Source organism: Echeneis naucrates, chromosome 6 (assembly GCF_900963305.1).
Source record: "Echeneis naucrates chromosome 6, fEcheNa1.1, whole genome shotgun sequence".
NCBI classification, from domain to species: Eukaryota; Metazoa; Chordata; class Actinopteri; order Carangiformes; family Echeneidae; genus Echeneis; species Echeneis naucrates.
Genome location: NC_042516.1, coordinates 23,037,260 through 23,056,799, shown reverse-complemented (window position 1 = coordinate 23,056,799; position 19,540 = coordinate 23,037,260). Strand labels below are relative to the sequence as shown.

General features: G+C 44.5%; 1 protein-coding gene across 1 annotated transcript; it reads left to right on the top strand.

The window, feature by feature from the left end:
• The first annotated feature begins 1,380 nt into the window (after nucleotides 1-1,380).
• On the top strand, nucleotides 1,381-18,530 carry bcan (brevican). The gene is made up of 15 exons (XM_029503851.1): nucleotides 1,381-1,472; nucleotides 6,966-7,048; nucleotides 7,504-7,896; nucleotides 9,814-9,988; nucleotides 10,434-10,561; nucleotides 11,029-11,322; nucleotides 11,465-12,370; nucleotides 12,826-13,563; nucleotides 14,764-14,976; nucleotides 15,991-16,095; nucleotides 16,191-16,349; nucleotides 17,044-17,126; nucleotides 17,656-17,800; nucleotides 17,898-18,080; nucleotides 18,386-18,530. The coding sequence occupies exons 1-15, from the start codon at nucleotides 1,381-1,383 to the stop codon at nucleotides 18,526-18,528; spliced, it is 3,840 nt and encodes a 1,279-aa protein (XP_029359711.1). The 3' UTR covers nucleotides 18,529-18,530.
• Nucleotides 18,531-19,540: the final 1,010 nt, after the last annotated feature.

The window sequence follows — 19,540 nt, the reverse complement described above, 5'->3', positions numbered from 1 at the left end:
CCTCTGAAAGCAGAGAGATACAGCCTGAATAAGAACCTGTTCTCCAACACTCCAACGGTGGTTTGACTTCACGATGGCATTACAGAAGCAGAGAAAGTCAGCACAACGACATGAAGTCAGGCTCCTATAAAAACCTACAGCTGTTTCTCACAGTGTGAAGATCTGGACTTTTATAATCCACATGTGAAGTTCCTCAAACTCCTTTAATAGAAAACAAAAAAGTTCATCCAGATGACAAAAATGAAGCTGACATTTGGATTACAGTGAGAGTATTCACATGATTGCATTTTTTTTTAACGGATGTTAAATGTGAAGGCTGATAATAAGAAGATCAGACCCTTTAAAATACAGAGCATTGTGTCTACAAATGCGTGTAAAGCTGTTAAGTGATTTATCTGCAGCACAGAATCTACGTTTCCACTAACTGAAGATTTAAGAGCTGGAGAAAGGGACCCAGTTCTTTTGGCTTTGTGTGAACCAGGAGAACCGGAGTCCTCTGAATGAACTGAGGTTGTTTAAAGACCTTTTTTTTGTGTGTGTGTGTGTGTGTGTGTGTGTGTAAGACCACCAGACAAGAGCCGGTTTATAATGGTCCCCCCTGCTGGGAAGGGAAAGGAAAGGACTTTTTCTGCGTCTTGAGATCTCTAATTCTAAAGGACTCAATCCAAACTTTCTCAATAGAAAGAATAAAATTGTGAGTGGTGTGTTGTCGGTGTGAGCTCGTCCAGTTTGTTGTGTCTGCTTGATGCCTGACGGTGGGGGGGTGGGGGGGCAGTAGGTCATCCAGGTTCAGGTGGTTGCTTCACATGGTGTCTGTCGCTCCTGAGAAATGTGACTCGACCTGAATAAAGACAGTTGAGCGGTGCTGTGTTTGCTGTCGTTGTGGGTTTCTTTCTGTTTGTTTGTTTTTTGTCACCATGTCTGAGGAATAAGCCGTCAGTACTCACAGCAGTTCTGCCTAATCAGCTTGTGCTTCATGGTGCGACACACAATTGTGCACACACACACACACACAAAGTTGCAGACACAAATCTAAATGCTGCTGAAGCTCGCAGCCAGCGTCTTGTAACTCATGGCTTTTGTCGCCTTATTAAAAGTTTTGCCCTCAGGCGGACAGAGTCAGCAGCTAACAGCTGATCAGACATGGCTGCTGCTGTGGGGGGGGGTCGTTCCTGTGAGCTGAATGTCTCTCTCTCGGCCCTCAGTCGTGCTGCACAGAGCTTTCTTCCTCTCCTCAGCGGCCTTTCCTTGTTTCCAGCCCTCCCACCGGCTGCTCCTTGCTTCCTTTCCGGGGTGGGGTGGGGTGGGCAGGAGAGGGGGCAGTTTGAGGGTGCAGGTTGCCCCTGGAGATGGGCAGACCGAGTCCTTCGAGGTGGCGCAATGTGGGGCTGGTGGGCTGGTATAATGGAGGCGCTGACGAAGGGGCAAAGGCAAGGGAATGGTGGAGGCTCAGCCATGAGAAAGCAGAGAGGGTGGGGGGGTGATCCAATGAGGGTCCAGTGTTTGAGTCTAAATGAGGCTGTTTTGACTGTCCAATTGTTGATAATCGTACCTGGATTGAATCCACCGAGGATTGATTCTAAAAGCTCAAAGTTCGACTAATTCTGCAATCACTTTATTAGACCTGAGCCCTAACTATTCCAGACCAAACTAGTCGATTTGGAATTGCCAAGTAAACAGTGGAATTAAGGTTAATTAGCCGCTGCTGGTTTAATGTGCCACCTACAGTAAGTGTGTTGACCATCTGAAGTCTGTAAACTGATTTATATTTGTTCAGTTATCCCTGAATTTACCAAGATCTTTCTCTGTATACATATCTGATCTATGAATATGAAATTTCAAGTGACAAAAATCGCTGAATAAGATACACAAATTCCACAAATTAAGTGAAAAGTCCTGATATCTCTTCATTTTATTTACCACTTATTCTGAAAACTGACCAGATATCAGCCATGTGACTGATGCAGCCAAGTAGCTGTAATTAAATGAAAGAATAGAAGGCCGTTCCTTTTTTTATCGACCTGATTATGAAGCTGAATCCCTCCGGTTGTTTTTGTCCTCCTGCAGCGTTTCGCCTTTCTTTGTGCCTCCTCTGAAAAAGAGATTCTTCCTCTCAATGGGCTGGTGACTCAATTTGCAGAGCCACAGCAGTCCACAGTGCACATCTGCCTCATTTATCAATGTGTCATCGCATATAAAGAAAGCTCCCATCAACATGTAATAACTTATTTTCAGATATCAGATCAGATATGAATCTGGTGGTGGGAGAGAAAATATAAGATTGTTTTTCTCCACCTGTCTTTGTGGGTGATGTCATTAAAAAAAAAAAAAAAGGAGCCAGTCGGTGGACAGAAAGTTGCTGCCATCCAGCAAAACAGCAAATACAACGCAACATGTGATTGTCTCCATGAAAGACAGTGACACTGACGGCAGAGCGGCCCGCTCTGGGCTTCAAACCCGAGTCGGAAAAGTTGAGTTTAAATGTTTGTTTGGTTCGAGCACTTGCTGCACGTCGTGCTACAATGTTAGCATGTGCGACACACACCAGCAAAAGTGTCAAATGGGCCAAACTCTCACAAAGCCGGAGCCCCTCCCCCCACTTCCAGCCTCAAATGACCTTTCCTGGCAAACTAGGTGGTCAAACATTCGCTCTAATGGCCCCCGCTGCCTTTTCCCTCAAGGTGAAGTCATTGACTATTCAGCTGCTTGTGATGTTGCCTGGGATGCGTCCTTCGGCTGCTCTGCCCCCCCCCCTCAGAGGAAAAAACCTGCTCTGCTTCCTCCTCTCTTTCCCCGTTTAAAACAGAGATCTGCCATATTTTCATTGAAGGTCCCACGATGTAGAAAAGTGAGACGTCCACATCAGGTCTGATTTTGAAAATATCCGTCTCGGTCCGCAGAGACGATAAATCCAGTCCTCATCCAGACTCGCCCACCTGGACACCTCACTGCAGTGGAGATGGAGGACCTTTGGTTTTTGTACTTTCTGTATTAGTTCCATTTATTTAAAATGGCACGATGAAATAACCGTTTCTACCTTTGAAGGAGCTCAGAAGAGACCTCTCTCCGACTGTGTGTCTTGCAGTGAGTGAGTCTGACAGATAGTTAATAAGTCTGAAAATGGGATTGTAGGATCTGAACATCAGCACCAGTCAGACGTCAGCAGTGAGAAATTTGTGCCGTTCCCCTGATGGAAATATCCGGTGTCACCGCTGACAGGAAGCTGACAGTTACTTTTCAAACTATCATAAAGGGGAAAAATCATTTCCACTGAGGTGCATTTTCCCTCCTATTTAAAAAGCGATATCAGCCTATCTAATGGTTTCTCTTTTTCCACATTTAAATCGATTCTTTCCTCTTGCCTGTTCCCGATAAGTCTTTTGTGCCCATTAAGTTGGAGAAAGAGTTCTCAGGTAGTTGGGCGGGATGAAGCATGCCCGTATCATCTTCCTACGTACAGAACGTCCTGTAAAAATACCAAAAAGTGTAAATGATATGGAGTTTACAGGCTGTTCCAAAGCTGGCCTGTGACTCTGAGGAGGTTTTATTTAAATGTAAATATATTCAGTCTGCAGTATTAAAAACTCTCGACAAATGATGAGACCCAACCAACGTCCTTGCGTGAGCGTTTCAGTGTCCTGCATGAGGAATGATGTACTAATGTCACACTTGTCACATTTATTCCCGATATTTTTTGTGCTTTTAATTGAATAGCTTCTCAGTTATGCTCTCCATAGTCTAATTATTATAAATGATAACCTAAATAGAAGGTGCTGATCATGATAACCAGTCAGCATTATTAAATCTTTGGTAAAGAACATTTTCTTCATGAGATCTTTTGGGTATCAGTATTTACCAGTGTGCCGGTACGTTCAGTGAAATGATTTGAGCGGCCAGTTTTATCCCACGTGGCATCTCAGTCTTCAAAGCTTTGATGTGGAAGTGATGGAGCCAAATTTAGGCATTAGAAAACCCTTTGAGTGATTACTTATTAATCCAGTTTTGATTAGAAATGCATCTCTGCTGAGACCCGCAAAAGTAAACTTTAATTTCCTGTGTCAGTGCGAGTTTAATACTCCTTTCACTCAAACAGGAGCGTTTGCCACCATAATGGGTGAAAGACTTTTTGGCTGTTAAGTTGGGTGGGCATCGATCGTCAGCCGTCCAGAGCTTAGCTGTCCCGCTTCAGAGGACACGTCCTTCAGGAGCCGTGACTTCAGCAGCTGTTGGACAACTTTTTCTTTTCAGAAAAACGTAACTCTTCCAAAGATGCAGCCTTGACAGCAGTAATGTCACATTCACTCGAGGTTCACGTTGCTTCGTTTTAACAGTCGGTCCATTAGCTGCTGGACTAACCGAGTACCTCCAGTTAAAAGGTTGAAAATGGCTGCCATGTTATTTCATCACTGACGAACAATGAATCTTTGGTAGATTGGGCCTCTTTCACGGATTCACAGGGTTTGGATGAGTTCCAAACACCTGGATCCGTTGTTGTCCAGGGAAAGGACGGTTTTCTTGGCTGCGTTTGTGCTGCATACACAATTGAATCATCTTCAGATGCAAACACGTAACAAATTGGTGCCTGAAATGGATGCTGGTTTCCTGGTTTCCTTCCTCCAGATGAGCTTCTCACTCATTTAGGCCCTCTAATAAAAAAAAAAGTTTCACTCAGGCACTCGGGAACGCAGAGAAATTTAAATAAACAAAAATGAATGGGTTTTGTTTGTGTGAGAAGAAGGGCCTATAGACTTCAATACAATCTGACTTTTTACAGATGGACATTAGATAGTTTTAAGGATCTTTAGCTTTGTGTGTGATTGGATGAAACATCTGTCAGTCCAGCAAATATGGCCAAAGGAACCTTGTATTTCGGCTGTAACACAGAATGAACAGCACGGTAACGAGGGAGGACAAACCTTTTTTTTGTCTCTTCAGCTTCAGTTCATGTTCCGCTGCTGTCAGGTTGTAAGAATTTTATCTCTCCACCAGTTGAAGCTGCTTGCAGTCGCCTCATGCAGCTCTTTGGTAACGTGAATTCTTTCTCTTGTTGGATCAAAGCTTCTCTAAACACAGTCTGAGGTCATTGGTCAGCGTGTTTGTCAGCCGCTGTTTGTGAGAGAGAGAGGGAGGGGGGGGGAGAAAACTTCCAGCAGAAAACAGGAGGATCTCAAAGAAACCAGATTACAATAGAACAAAGACAAACAGGATGTCAGAAGGAAAAGTGAATAAAGTGGAGGATGGAAGCCGTGGTGGTAAATAATGGTAAACCTAGTTAAGTTGGAGGCCGAGCTTCGGTCCGACCCTCCGGGGAGTTTTTGGTGCGAATCAGGATTCAGCTCACACGGTGCAGCTCCTGAAGTCTGACTCACAGCAGCGAAAAAGATCCAAGGACACAGGCAGCCGGCCTGTCAGTCCACACACACAACCGAAATGTTCAGTGTAATGACAAACAAACAAACAACAACAACAAAAAAAACGAATCATCTTTCTCATGTTTTCCAGCAACTACAGCTGTGAGCCAAATATAAACTTGTTATTTTTACAAATTGGTTATCGATTATAAAAAAATCTGCAAAGCAACCCAAATTAAACATCTGCACCACTGTGGCTTTTTTATTTGTTCTACCTTAATTTGGCTTCACTGTTTTAAGAGACTTACAGAAAAGCACTGAAGGAGACAGGCATGATACAGTAATAATAAGATGACGGGCAAATATTCCTCGAAATGACCTGAAAGTTGCTGGAAACCACAAAGAGTCGGTGAGTGCAGGATGATCTGTGGTGTTTTTATTGATATCAGCGGTGATGTATGAAGTCGTCTTAATATCTTTTATGCAGCACAGACACTGCTGATACCTGCTGCCTGGCTGTGGCAAGCTGCCACCTTCCTGCTCCGAGTTTGATGAACAGCTCAGAGTATTAGGTCATTATGCTTTATTTATTTATTCATTTATTTGTGTGTGTGTGTGTGTGTCACAAGCGTCTGAATTCAGAGTGAGGCCGTCATGTTAGCTGCTCCTTGTTATTCAAACTAATTGTTGTTGTTGTCTGCAAAGTGAAAAAACATGAAGGACATCCAGACACACTCGCACCTCAGTGGATCGCCTTCATAATGGAGCTGTAGTTAGATTGTGTTTGTGTTCAGTTGACCACAAAACGCTTGTTCATCTTCCATCTGAAATAATGAGAAGTGAATTAGTCTTCAGTTCATTAAGAAAGCTGGTGGAACAAATTTAGGCGAGGTGATAAATGAGGAAACACTGTGCCACGTCCTGCTTATTCAAGATTCAAGATTCTGCATAATAAACAGAGCAATTCTCTCCGGTGTGAAATACTGCACCGCTGACTTGATCTGCTTTTTTATCGCTCAGTCACACAACAATCTGCACAGACTAACACGGTCTCCCAGACGGCTGCCAGCGTACTTTCTGTTGAAGCAACATGTGCATGTAATGTGGAAACAAGAATAAACAATAATAATGATTTGAAAAGTCCTTTGGGGAGAGAAAAAAAACTCTGCATAAGTCAACTTTGCTATGATCAATTGCAAAGATGTACCTGAGAAGTCCTGAGTGCCACGTCGGTGACAGCAGATGATCAGTCACTCAAGACAGGAGCGTTCTTCCAAACACCGTCGATAAACCAAGTCAATACTTTTAATCAACCCTTTCTGTGAATGGCTCGCTGAAGGTGATGACCTTTAAACTGTGTTTTAAAATCAGCAAACCACATGGAAACTATTTTCAGTGGCGTTCGTTGGACAGTGGGAGGAAACCTTCATGGAGACTCCACATAGTACAGTCCCAGGCCGGGAACCGAACTCGTGACCTTCTTGTTGTAGGGCAACAGCACGAACCACTATGCTGCCGTGCTTCCCTTTCCCTTTCTGAGGTGGGAGTGTTCGGAGCTCAGAATACTTGCTGATGTTCAAGTTCACCTCCCCCCACTTTGTCTTTTACCAACAGACCGGAGGTGCTCCTACCTGTGCTGCTGTGCGCCATCTGTCTCCTCGTCCTGCCGTCGTCCTCTACCCCCGACCATGACTCAGGTACGCGTCTCTCCCTCCTCCAGGAATCCCATTAAATCATACATGACCTTTGACCTCGGAGATCAGGTCGCTCTTTAATCATTTTCTGTCACTCTGTGTTTTTGCTGACATGCAGACATTTTTAAGCTTGAGTGTCTCAGCAGAAGATCTGTTGTTGTATTGTGTCCTTAAATAATTCGCTGTATTGAAAAAGCCCACAAATTGCTGGAAACATGATTATATGATGATAATATAAAGCATGAATGTATTAAAAAGGATCCAACTTGGCCTGTTGGATAACTTTTTTGGGGTTTTTTTTTTTCTTTCATACACAACATGTTAAACTTCCTGTTACTTGATAAATTGATGGGGATAAACCCGGTGACACAACCTCATTAGGTCCAAATTTTAGCTGCTCATAAAAATGCTTGGTAAACTTGGTAGTGAACATGACCTGAAAGTTTGTCTCTCCTCAGATGATTCGAAGCTCCTCCACGTGACCATCCCCAGCACCCCGCCTGTGGTCGCCGTCCTCGGTGGCTCACTGACGTTACCCTGCCTGGTTTCTCTCGCCCACCCGCCGCCATCCCCTTCCACCAACGGCCGGCGCGCCGTGCTGACCCTCCCCCGGGTCAAGTGGAGCGTCCTGACTCACGGCCGTGAGACGGAGATCCTGGTGGCCCGTGGAGACAGGGTCAGAGTGAACGAGGCCTACAAAGAGCGAGCCTCGCTTCTCAACTATGCCTACTCGCCCGCCGACCTCACCCTGAAACTGGATGACCTGAGGCAGAACGACACGGGCTTCTACCGCTGCGAGGTGCAGCAGGGCCTGGAGGACGCCGACGACGTGGCTCAGGTCAAGGTCAAAGGTGAGAACCAGCCACAATCTTTTTGTTTATGTGTATGTGAGCGAAAGATCCAGCACGCTGTCCGCTGGACGGCTCTAAAGGGTGCCTTCAGTCCAGGCTTTGTAAATTCTGGATTTAATCCTCACCTGTGCTACCAGCTTTGGGTGAGAGCCAAAAGAACAAGATCACAGGCCGGGCTCAGACTAAAGTGGCTTGGAGTAGCGTCGCCGTTATATTAAAAGGATCCAGATGATGCCTGCAGAGCAGCTTCCTCTCGAGGCGTCCAACTGGAAGGAGACCTGCAGGTAAAACCAGAACTCACTGCAGGGACTCTGAAGCCCATCTGGCCTGTAAGCATCTTGGGAACACCTCAGGAAGAGCTGGAAAGTGTTCCCAACAGAGGGATGCCTGGAATTTCGTCCTCAGCCTTCTGCTACTGCAACCTGAAAGAAAAATAAAAGGATGGATCGAAACAAGAATAGATCGATGCTCTGACCTTGGACCAGGATCAACAATAGTTTATGTCTGACTCGATTTGTTTTGTATGTAGAGTTCTTAAGAGCAGTAATTTACTATGATGCCGTAATGTTTCGTTACTGATGAACTCTCTCCCTCCGAAGCTAATGATATATTTAAAAAAAACTCTTTCCGCTGCTGAATTATCGTGGTGCTGTTATTTTCTCCGCAGTCTGGATGTGACATCTGCACAAGTGTACTCATATAGAGCACTGTAATCAAATATCAACAAGATGTGTGCTCTTAGTGAAACATTTTGCTTTGCTGGATGATTGTCTGGGGGTTCAGAGCAGACCAGCAGCAGCTCGCAGATTTGCTCCAGGGACCCTGTTTAGATAAACAGTCTGAACGCAACACTCTGCAGCAGTTTTCTCCCGTGTTATTTCACTTTATGAGAAACTGCATCTGAATAATTCAGTGAAACACTCGGATGGCTCTGATGTAACAGACAAGCCGACGTGTGTGATTCAGTGGATGCTGTGAAAACGTAGCACGGTCAAGCAAACTGCTCTCCGGAGAGCAGGAAGAAAAAGGCCGCTTTGTGTTTCATACACCTGTTTCTGTATCACAACAATACACACTGAACATGTGCAATGAGTGGCCGTCTCGTTCAGTACCAGCCAAGTAATAGAGTATAGATTCTCTGACCACAGTCATTTGTGAGCCACTACATCAGAGGCTGAGTGTTGCAATGATTGCATTAAATACCGAGTCCAGAGTGACACTCTCACAGTGCCAGAAGTGTCCTTCTGCACCGACGCACAAGGACGTTTCTTCAGCGAGACACCCATTAAGAGATATTTCTGTTTTCTGTTATTTTATTTAATATTTTTATGTTGGATTGCTCAGCGGGGGGTATTAATACAGAACCTGGACCTGATTTATAATCAAAGACCACATGGAGGTCTACTTTTCTACAATACGGGGCCTTTGAATTATGTCTACTCCCCATTCTACTTTGGCTTTGACACATGAGCCACCAAATGTGCCTGTTGTGGGTTCTTTCTAATTATTCATGGGGGTGTTTTCTGACCCCCCCCAGTGACAGGACACCATTGTTTGGCAGTGTCTTTACTGTTTTTATTAGCTGCTGCTCCCCCCGAGCTTTTCTAAGGGAACATCTAGAAGAGTTAAGAGAGCGTTTGTAGGGGTGGTGTGATAATCTGCTCTCCTCCCCCCATAAGGAATTTATTGTCAAACAATAGATTAGTTTTGCTCCTGCTAGTTTTTCCCACTAAAATAAATGTGATCTGTGTAGAAACAGGCTGAAAAAACAACAAACAACAACAACAGTGATGCTCTGTGAGACGTTGTTGATCCCAGCTACTTTCTTCCCGTTACAAATGTATTCCAGTTCTAACTTTTCTCTTGCAGAGTGACATAAAGAGCATCTCATGGTGCTCTTGTCCTTGGTTTTTACAGGGGTGGTGTTCCATTATCGTGACGCATCCAGCCGCTACGCCTTTACCTTCGAGCTGGCCAGAGAGGCCTGCAAGGAGATCGGCGCTGAAATTGCCACTCCAGAGCAGCTCATGGCCGCCTACCACAGCGGATACGAGCAGTGCGATGCCGGCTGGCTCTCAGACCACTCAGTGAGGTGAGGACCTGCGTCTGCCATCTGGAGCTGGATCAAGTGGAGCGCTCAGGTAGAAACAGTCCAGATTCTGGGCCGTGCAGAGTCGAAGGTTTGAGACACTCAGATATTCAGCGTACATTTGGCGACAGCTCAAACTGTCAATGCAGCTCGGCAAAAACAAAAACAGGCACTGGATGATTGACACGTTGCTGTCCAGGGGGGTCGAGGGAGCATCCAGGATGGATGTCGGTGGCTTTGGAGGGCTGATAGCGGACCACTCAGACAGCCAACATTTGACACGCTGTCTGCATGTGGACGTGAGGACATATAGATCACCGAGCAGCCGAACGGCTCTCATCTGATTTAAACTCTTCAGCACGCTGTGACAGGAGAGCTCCAACGAGTGCTGCCATTACGCAGGAAGTAGCACTCTGCTTTTCAGTATTGTGTGTCACTCCCTCTGCAGATATCCCATTCAGATGCCGAGAGAGGGCTGTTTCGGTGACATGGATGGACTGCCAGGCGTGAGGAACTATGGACTCATGGAGCCCGATGAGCTGTATGACGTCTACTGCTATGTGGAGAATATCGAAGGTGAGAATAAGGGCTTTTTTTTTTTTTTTTAGATTTACTTCACAAACTTTACCTCATGGTAAAAATTTTGCCACCAGCTGCCTTTGCTTGGCTTTGAGACTTTGAAACATATCAAAACACTAAGACATGATTGTATGTAACCAGGTATAAGTCACTTTGATCAGACCAGAAGTATGTGGACACTGTTCCCTTGTTTCTTTTTGAAAAACTGGATCTAAACGCATTCCTTAATACACATTGGACCAGAAACCAGGAGACCTACAGCTCTTATATGTTTGTAATGTTGGAGAGAATTATTGTGACTCTGAGGTCAAACAGCTACCTGCATTTTTATTATTGTTAATCATCGCTGATAATCTGGATAACCAGGCGTTTGTTCAAGCCTCTGTGACTGATGAGCTGATTCTTATCAACATTCTCTACATTTGGGGATCATTAAAACCTCCCACCTGTATCCCCGTGTAAAGGTGAGGTGTTCCACGGCTCCGCCCCCCAGCGTTTCACCTTCTGGGAGGCCAAGGCCTATTGTCTGAGCCACGGGGCCGAGCTGGCCACCACTGCTCAGCTCTACGCAGCCTGGAATGATGGACTGAACCACTGCAGCCCGGGCTGGCTGGCAGACGGAAGCGTGCGGTACCCCATCGTCACACCTAGAGAGCGCTGCGGAGGCGGCGAGCCGGGGGTCAGGACCGTCTATCGCTACAGCAACCAGACAGGCTTCCCCGAGGCGCACACACAACATGATGTCTACTGCTTCAGAAGTAAGAGTGTGGTCAGCTGCTTTAGGTTATTGTATGTATTCACTTCAAAGCAAACATTCTTCAAACACTGAATAAGCTTTTTGTTTCATTCTAAGTAAATCTTTGGACACGTATACATTTTCAGTTCTGCTCTTTATTCCAGGCGATAACGGCCCGTACACTGAATCTCCTCAGGAGTTTCTCTCCACTGAGCCAGAGGACATTGGCCAGGACGTTGTTTTTTTGACTAATCCTGATCAGGAGGAGGTAAGCCTGAGTGAGGTAACAGCGGAGGGAATCGAAGAGGTGCTGCGAGCCCAGACAGTCAGTCCTGTACAACAGGCCCCTGTGGAGGCTCAAGCCCCGACGACGTGTTATGACAAGGAGCCGCTGCTCACAGTAGACCTTCATCAGTCTGTCACTCCCCCCCCTGAGCATCAACAGCAGTTTTTCACCAAAGATTCCTGGGAGCCTATCAAGAAAGCCGATTACTCAGAGTCCTATCAACCAGCACCTGATCATGAAGAGTCTCACGTGCATCTAACGCCTTTGCCAAAGGCTGATGATGTATTTCAGACTGATGAAGGGTCCACTTTACCCCCATCTTCAGAGAGCGCTGAGCCTCACGAGGAGGCCAAAACCCTGGACACGCTGGGAGTCAACGGAACACCTGGAACTGATGGAAACGAGCTCTTCAACAGCTCCTCAGAGGAGCATCTGGAGGGGGAACTTCCTGTTTCACAAGAGGACCCCGTTCAAGATATCCACTCCGAACGTTCCTCTGAAACCGAGCTGGTCTACTCCAGCACCTCTTACGACGTTTCAGGACAGCCAGAAGAGGCCAGTGCCGGTTCTGTCGAGGAGGTGTTGGTGGTGACTATGTCTCCCCGCACTGAAGAAACAGCCGTCCACTCCACTGCGCCATCCGCGATCCATCCAACAGCAGAGGGGTCCGGAGAGGAGAGTGCAAATCCTCCACCAGACGAGGAAATACAAGACCTGGTAACGCAAAGTCTGATTGAGGTGGACACATCTGCCATTTCTGATCTGGTCCCCATGACTGATCCGAGTAAGTATCCAGGGAATACCGCTGTGCAACTTTACCAAAAATAAAACAGTCATAATAACAATAATTAGGCCTAAATTCCAAGCATTTCCACCATCAGCACAGGACATGAGAGAAATGCACGCAGCTTTAAGTTAATGCTAGTCTTAACATTTTAAAGACTTATTTAAATACGGTGAATGTAAAATAAATACAGCTAAGCCTCACAGGAATTTCAATATCACAGTACATGTTAGCATGGAGGCAAAGTCCTTTCCAAATCTATAACATAAATAAATAAACAATAAATGTCTCTTGCACATTTTACTTCATGTATTTGTGTTGTTTAAAACTTTCATCACTGAGTCTAAGACGTTCTCATTCTAATGGGGGATGGACTTTTTTTTTTCTTTTACTTTTTTTAAGTAGTTTAAAATGCATTTTTGTAAATGTAATCAGATGAGTCCTGATCTTGGCAGGCTATGAACATACTCCGGATGGCTCAATGGTAACGACGGAGCCCACCCCAGTCGACCGGAGTGACGAGGAGGCATCAATGCACGACCCAGAGGAGCAGAGCGGAGACATCCATCCTGCAGAAACCCCAACAGCCGAGGTCATCACGGTCACAGACGACTTGGGCTCCAGCGGAGAAGCTCCTGTCCTCGTCTTTTTGTTGGCGTCCCAGGTATTTGAAACCTCGTCTCCCCCGTCTGTGGACGTTGAAGCGAGCTCCCCAGAGGTAGTCACCTTCATACCCGAAAGCAACACTTCATCCGGGGCCGACGCTCTGGAGGACGTCCAGGAGAAACACAAGCAGGAGGGATTGGGGGAAGTATTTTTCACCACAACTCAAAACATTGTAGAGGGCGACCCCGAGGGGACGGAGCAGGACGACAGCGAGGGATCAGGTGAATCGTCAGGAGGTGACTCAGAAGGAAAACCGGACCTTCTGCTGACGATCCCGACCGACCACACCACTGAGGGACCTGATGGTGAGACCGGCACTGGCGCACCTCCTCCCTCAGAAGTGAAAATCACTCTCATCCCTCATCTGGGCCTCACACCCGGCTGGGACCCGGAGCCCTCCACCTCCACGCCACAGGAGTCTCGGTCTGATCGGGAATACAGCGCAGAGACTCCTGCTGCTGAGGAATCTGATGATGTCTCCACAGAGCAAGAGGTCTTGGTAGAGGTCACCACCAGGACCGTTAACGGTGAGTTTAAAGGATTACTGTGACAAAAAAAAACCCAAAAAACTATTTTGGGTATCAAACACTTACCCAGAAAGATGTGTCTTCTTTTATCGACACAAGGCAGTTCAAAGTGATTTACAGGGCCGTATTTCACACCAAAAATAGATCATTACAAAGTCAGTGAAAACAAGCTCAGAATAAGTCATGACAAGGTTACATAAAAAGGAAAAAGGTACCATTTTAGCACAATGATAAAAAGACGTAATGTAATGTATGCTACTGACTGAATCTAATACTGAAGATAAAGATATAAAACTACTGCTGCAGCGCAGTCCACTTCTCATCTCAGCATGTTTCAGATATTATTTCCCCAAAAGCATGTTTGTCATTTAGACCAAGATTAGAAAAGTGTGAGAGCAACAATCATATCAGGAACACAATGAGCAGACCGTGCAGTCGTTCTGAAGGAGGGAATTAACTATGAACGTTGTATTTCTGCTGTAAAGTTGCTGTGAAGGACGCAGCCTTCCTCAAGTGGCCCCTAACAGGAACGCAGCTTTTGGCATTTGACTGCTAATAAACAGCGCTGGCCTCATTTTTCAGCTGCAGAGGTTGTTTCCCGGACGTGGATAAATAATGTGTGAGGATTTGGAGGAGCAGCTGATAGCAGCTTGTGTAACATCTCTTATATTCCTGAAGTAAAACCCTGCGTGAATCCGACTCTGCTGTGTTTACGGGATGATGGAGGCCAGATCTAATTTGTGCTTTTCTCCTCCCTGCTCTTATTCTGAAGGTTGAGTTCATTCATTTATTGAATAGAGAAAATACACTGAACTCAGTTCCACTACAACATATAAAGCTGCTGTGTTGCACAGTGAATTTACAACTACTGCTTATTTTGATTATTATACACCCACAGTACACATTCAGCTAAATGGCAGACTGCCGCTGTCAGAAAATTCCCCAAAATCATTTGATTTTCATGACAGAGGTTGAGAGGGGCTGATGTAAAATGACAGCTTACACAAACTCAGACAGAGTTCAGCACCTTTCACTGTTTTTTTAAAAGAATTATTATTCCTGTCAAAGTTTTTGTAGTAGAAAATCATTTGTTATCTGACAGCCAACAAGCAGCAGCACAGAGAGGTGTCTTCAGGTGACAACCGGATCCTGAGTCAGAGCCTGTCTACTCTAATATTTATTTTTAATACATCTCAGCAGATCATGCATCAGAGGCCGGCACAGGCGAGCCCTCGGTGGAAATATGCACGTGGCATTCAGGGGAGGGGGAAACCTCGAGTCCCACGGCCTCCACAGACTCTCATGATGTGAGCATCACGGCTCCCACCGTCAACCCGGAGAACTCTGACAGCGAGGAGGAGGAACGCACAGACTTATCAAAAGTTTCTGCTGTAAGACAAGGAGATACTCCAGGTAAAAGTCAAAAAGTGCTGCATGTTTGATGACAGCAGCAGGTGTGAAAGGTCCGTCTTTGAAAAAGCCCAATCAGGTTTACTGCTGCAGGTGGAACCTCAGGCTGACTCAGCACAACACACAGATTAGCTCTTTGAATTAACAGGGAGAAGATGAATCTCCTCTCTGTGTTACATCTTTAGTGTCCACTCTGGATCGTTCCGTAAATACAAACTGATTCTGTGCAGAAGGACCAAATATCTGAAATGTCCACGAATTAAAATGTTTGTGGTGCAAAAAAAAAACAAACAACACATTTAAATTAAAATCGTGGCCAAAAACACAACAAGCTGTTACCTTCAGTATTTTAATTTGGAAATACAAAATGCTCTAACAAAGTTTCTTAACTTGAAAAAATAAAATTATCATAAATCATTAATAACTTTTTTCTTTATCACACAAATAGAATAGAACGATATACTTTCATGTTATTACAGTTTAATTTAGTTTGAAATCTTTCCTGAGTGCAGCAGTGACTCAGCAGTGTGGATCATTACTGATACAACAGCTCCCTCTGCTGGAGCCTCCGCTTCACATGGACATAATTGTGTAGAGTAGATTGATTTGTTTGTTGGTGCAGAGTCTGAAAAAATGATTATTGGTGCAACTCAAACTGCATGTGAAAAATAATTAAGTTCAGATAAATCTGGAACACAGTGTGACATTGGAGCTTTCCGACAAACAAATTAAATGTGATAAGCTTTGCTTTGCTTTGTTTAATATTTTTAGAATTGGAGATATTAAAACTATCTCCGGGGGGTGGGGGGGTTATTTCCAGAGCTCAGTGAGGTATTATAATGAACATATTCAAAAGTGTGTTGGGTCGGTGGTCAGAGGTAAAAACAGTCCGACCCGATCACGTCGTCACTTTGTACAGTTTCATGCTGTTTCTCTTGTGCTGCTACATTGACTTGTATGGTTTTTTGAAATCATGAAAATGGAGACCTGATGGACTCCGTGATCTTCTGTCTGCAGACTCCTGCCTGGAGAGCCCGTGTTTAAACGGAGGCACTTGCCTCGACGGTGAATCCACAAGATGCGTCTGCCTTCCTGGTTACGGAGGAAATATGTGCCAGACAGGTCCGGTGTCATTTATCTGACAGTGAAGACGCGCACTCTTCTGAACACGCAGGAGGCCCACTGATCCACGTCACTTGTTTATTTCTCTGTCTCAGACCTGGAGGTGTGTGAGCCGGGCTGGGAGAAGTTTCAGGCCTTCTGCTATCGCCACTTCAACAAGAGGCAGAGTTGGGAGGCGGCGGAGCAGCACTGTCGCATGTGTGGCGGACATCTCATTTCCGTCATGACCCCCGAGGAGCAGGACTACATCAACGGTACGGACGCCTCAAAAAGGAAACAGTACTTTTTCTAACGCTGACATTGATTCATATTTCCAGTTTGAAATGATTAAAATAATAGTTTGACACAATCATCCATCATTAAAATAATAAATTACCTCTATGGATTACGTAACCTCCTCTGACAGAGAGAAGCTGATACCCACCAGATAAATCATGGCTGGACTTGGACATGAACAGTGGCTGTTTGCCAATGTCAGTATTATTATGGAATGCTTTAAGCTTAGTCATTAAAAGTAACTTTTATGGAAAACAAAATTTAAAGGCTGAAATCCAATCTCAGGCTTTGGTGTCCTCCGGTTCACACTCAACAAATTCAAAAAGAGTTTTTTTTTTTTTAACAAGGAGGCCTCCCGAGTTCATCCAGACAAGACACAACAATGACCTTTCATGTCGTCGCTCTTTTTTGGAAAAACGTCATGGTTTTGAAGTTGGTGTCGGTATTTCGTCTGGCAAAAAGGCGATGAGATGTCTATCAGACATTCCTCTGGCGGTTGCCTTTTGACAGTGCGGGCTGTTTCCATGGATTGTGTAGACTGATACTCAGACTGCTGTGTGTTATTTTATTTTGTTAATTTACGTTAGACTGAATAAGGACCAGTTGGGCCTGTTACATCCAGGTCATCACTCATATGAAGCGTTATAATCCCTATCTTCTTTTTTATTTTAGACAAATACAGAGAATACCAGTGGATCGGACTGAATGACAGAACGATTGAGGGAGACTTCCGCTGGTCGGACGGGAATCCTCTGGTAAGTTTCACTGTGTCGGTGTATCCAAACGCAATAATTAGAACCAGTTTTGCGGCGTCAAACCAAATTAAATCACAAAATCTTCTGCTTCCTTTTGGCAGCTGACAGGCTTCATTGGTGCATCCCCACCACCAACTTGTACGGTTCAGTTTTTTTGTTTTGTTTTGTTTTTTGCTAAAATTCTCTTCATTAAATTTTTAAGACAAATGAGAGCCGGAACATGAAATGAAGACGGTTATGACGTAAATAATGAAGTGAGATAACGCAGTGCGCTTGCAAAAATTGTTTTATATGGTTAAATACAACAGTCAGTAATTAATAAATAAAAACCTGAAACAGTTTTGTGACCAATTGTCCATCATATTATTTATGTAAATCCAGATTATAACGAAGTCCCAAAAGTTCCAGTTTCTGCTGAGAAAGAGGAATCAGTCACAGCCTCAGATCATGGTTCAGAAGGCCGAACACAGTGTCACCAATCTGTTTTTACTTTAGCTCTGCTTTAAGTCGTCCCTCCTCTCCATCTCAGCTCTATGAGAACTGGTACAGAGGCCAGCCGGACAGCTACTTCCTGTCTGGCGAGGACTGCGCGGTGATGGTGTGGCACGACGGCGGCCACTGGAGCGACGTCCCGTGCAACTACCACCTGTCCTACACCTGCAAGAAGGGCGTCTGTGAGTCCACCTCACCCAAACCGGCGGCCTTCTCTGGTGCTTTTTGGGTCCAACTCATAAATAACCTCAGTCTCACCGGTGTCCCTCCGCCCCACAGCTTCCTGCGGCGAGCCCCCCCTGGTTCCCCATGCTAAACTGTTTGGGAAGAAACGTGTGCGTTTCGAAACCAACACTAAGGTGCGGTACTACTGTGAGGAGGGTTTTGTTCAGAAACTGAATCCCGTCATCAAGTGCCTGCCTGGCGGCCAGTGGGAGGAGCCTCTGATCACCTGTTCGCCAGGTAAGTGCTTTCATTTCATTTAATAATAAACAATACACTTTATTTGAACAACAGGAGGTTGATGATTGTTGTTTTTGTTGTGTTGTTTAGCTGCTGAATATCCATCATGGATGCGAATAGCAAATAGCAAAATTTGTTGGGCTGCTTGTTTGTGTCCTCCTATGAAGACTGAGGTGGAATTAATCATATCAGACACCCACAATCAGCATTTGTTTTATTTTTGTTTCAATTTTTTTGCCAAATTTTACCAAGTAGTCCTCAATAAAATTTGTTTCTATGAACTTTTCTTTTTCCGCCTCTTGTAGCCCGCCCATCGCAGGAATCCACAGTGACGGTGGTTCCTGAGCAGCAGGAGGAGGTCCTGGAAGTCGTGGAGGTCATGGAGGTCATGGGTACATCCACAGAGAAAACAACGCCACTATTCTGGGACATTAAGTGGAATGTGTAAAGCCATCCTGCCTGTTTGGTTTTTGTTTTTGGTTTTTTTTTTCATCCTTTTTTAAAAACCCTTCTTCTTTTTCCACATCTCAAAAAACTCTCCAGCCTCATTTTTGCATTAGGTTAATTTTTATAAAACTAATCTTTAGTATGGGAGCGATGTCAAGGTCACAGTTCCTGCAATCATGAAGAATCTGGAAAAGTACAGTTGTCCAAATGTGTATTTTTCGATTCTGGAGGAAACAATGTACATCTGAAAAGTTCAGCAAGTTTTAGATGGATGAAAACTTTTGGAAAAAACTAAACAAAACAAAAAAACAAAAAATCAATCCAGTTGATGTTGATATTGATATCCACGGAAGGATTTACAGAAATTATGAAGAATCCTGCTTCCAATTAGAAAAATTCACATTAACTCCAAGTTTTGTTTCCTTAAACCCATTTATCAGCATAAAATGACAAACATTTATGTATATATGCATACATATACATATATGCCAAGCTAATTCTAAGATTCAATCTATGATTCAGTCATGTAAATGTAAGTTTTATTAGCCTGTATTAGCATTAATAAACCAAACTGTGATGAAGGCTGTTCTATAAAGCGCACAGGAAACAGGTGATAGGAAAGATTCTGTCCCAGACTGCAGGCATATGAAAATATTTCAAAACCAATTCTTCACCGGATTGTTAAAAAAAGACACATCTTGTATTCTTTAATTGATCTACATCCATTTTGTAACCAATTTGTTTGTGATAGATTGTAGAAATTAAAATCAATCTTGTTCAGTGACAATGTTGAACTCTTGAATTCGACAGCTGCTGCCGTGAATGCTGTTTTAACATTTTTGTAACAGACTTCTGTCTCTGATAGTTTGCAGTGAGTTCTTGTCGTACTTACAGTCCGGAGGATTCCTTGTTTGTTTTTTTTTTTTGTTGTTTTTTTTACTCCTGTGTGGATTTGCGTCAGTTAGGAACAGAAGCTGTAACCTGTTTATCTCCTGCAGTCTGCACTCTCGAAC

Excerpts from the sequence above, each read along its gene's own strand:
- bcan (XM_029503851.1), top strand. The coding sequence starts at position 1,381 with ATGTGGGGCTGGTGGGCTGGTATAATGGAGGCGCTGACGAAGGGGCAA. Across the intron at positions 7,897-9,813 it reads GGCTCAGGTCAAGGTCAAAG|GGGTGGTGTTCCATTATCGT; the intron begins GTGAGAACCAGC and ends TGGTTTTTACAG. Across the intron at positions 11,323-11,464 it reads TGATGTCTACTGCTTCAGAA|GCGATAACGGCCCGTACACT; the intron begins GTAAGAGTGTGG and ends TCTTTATTCCAG.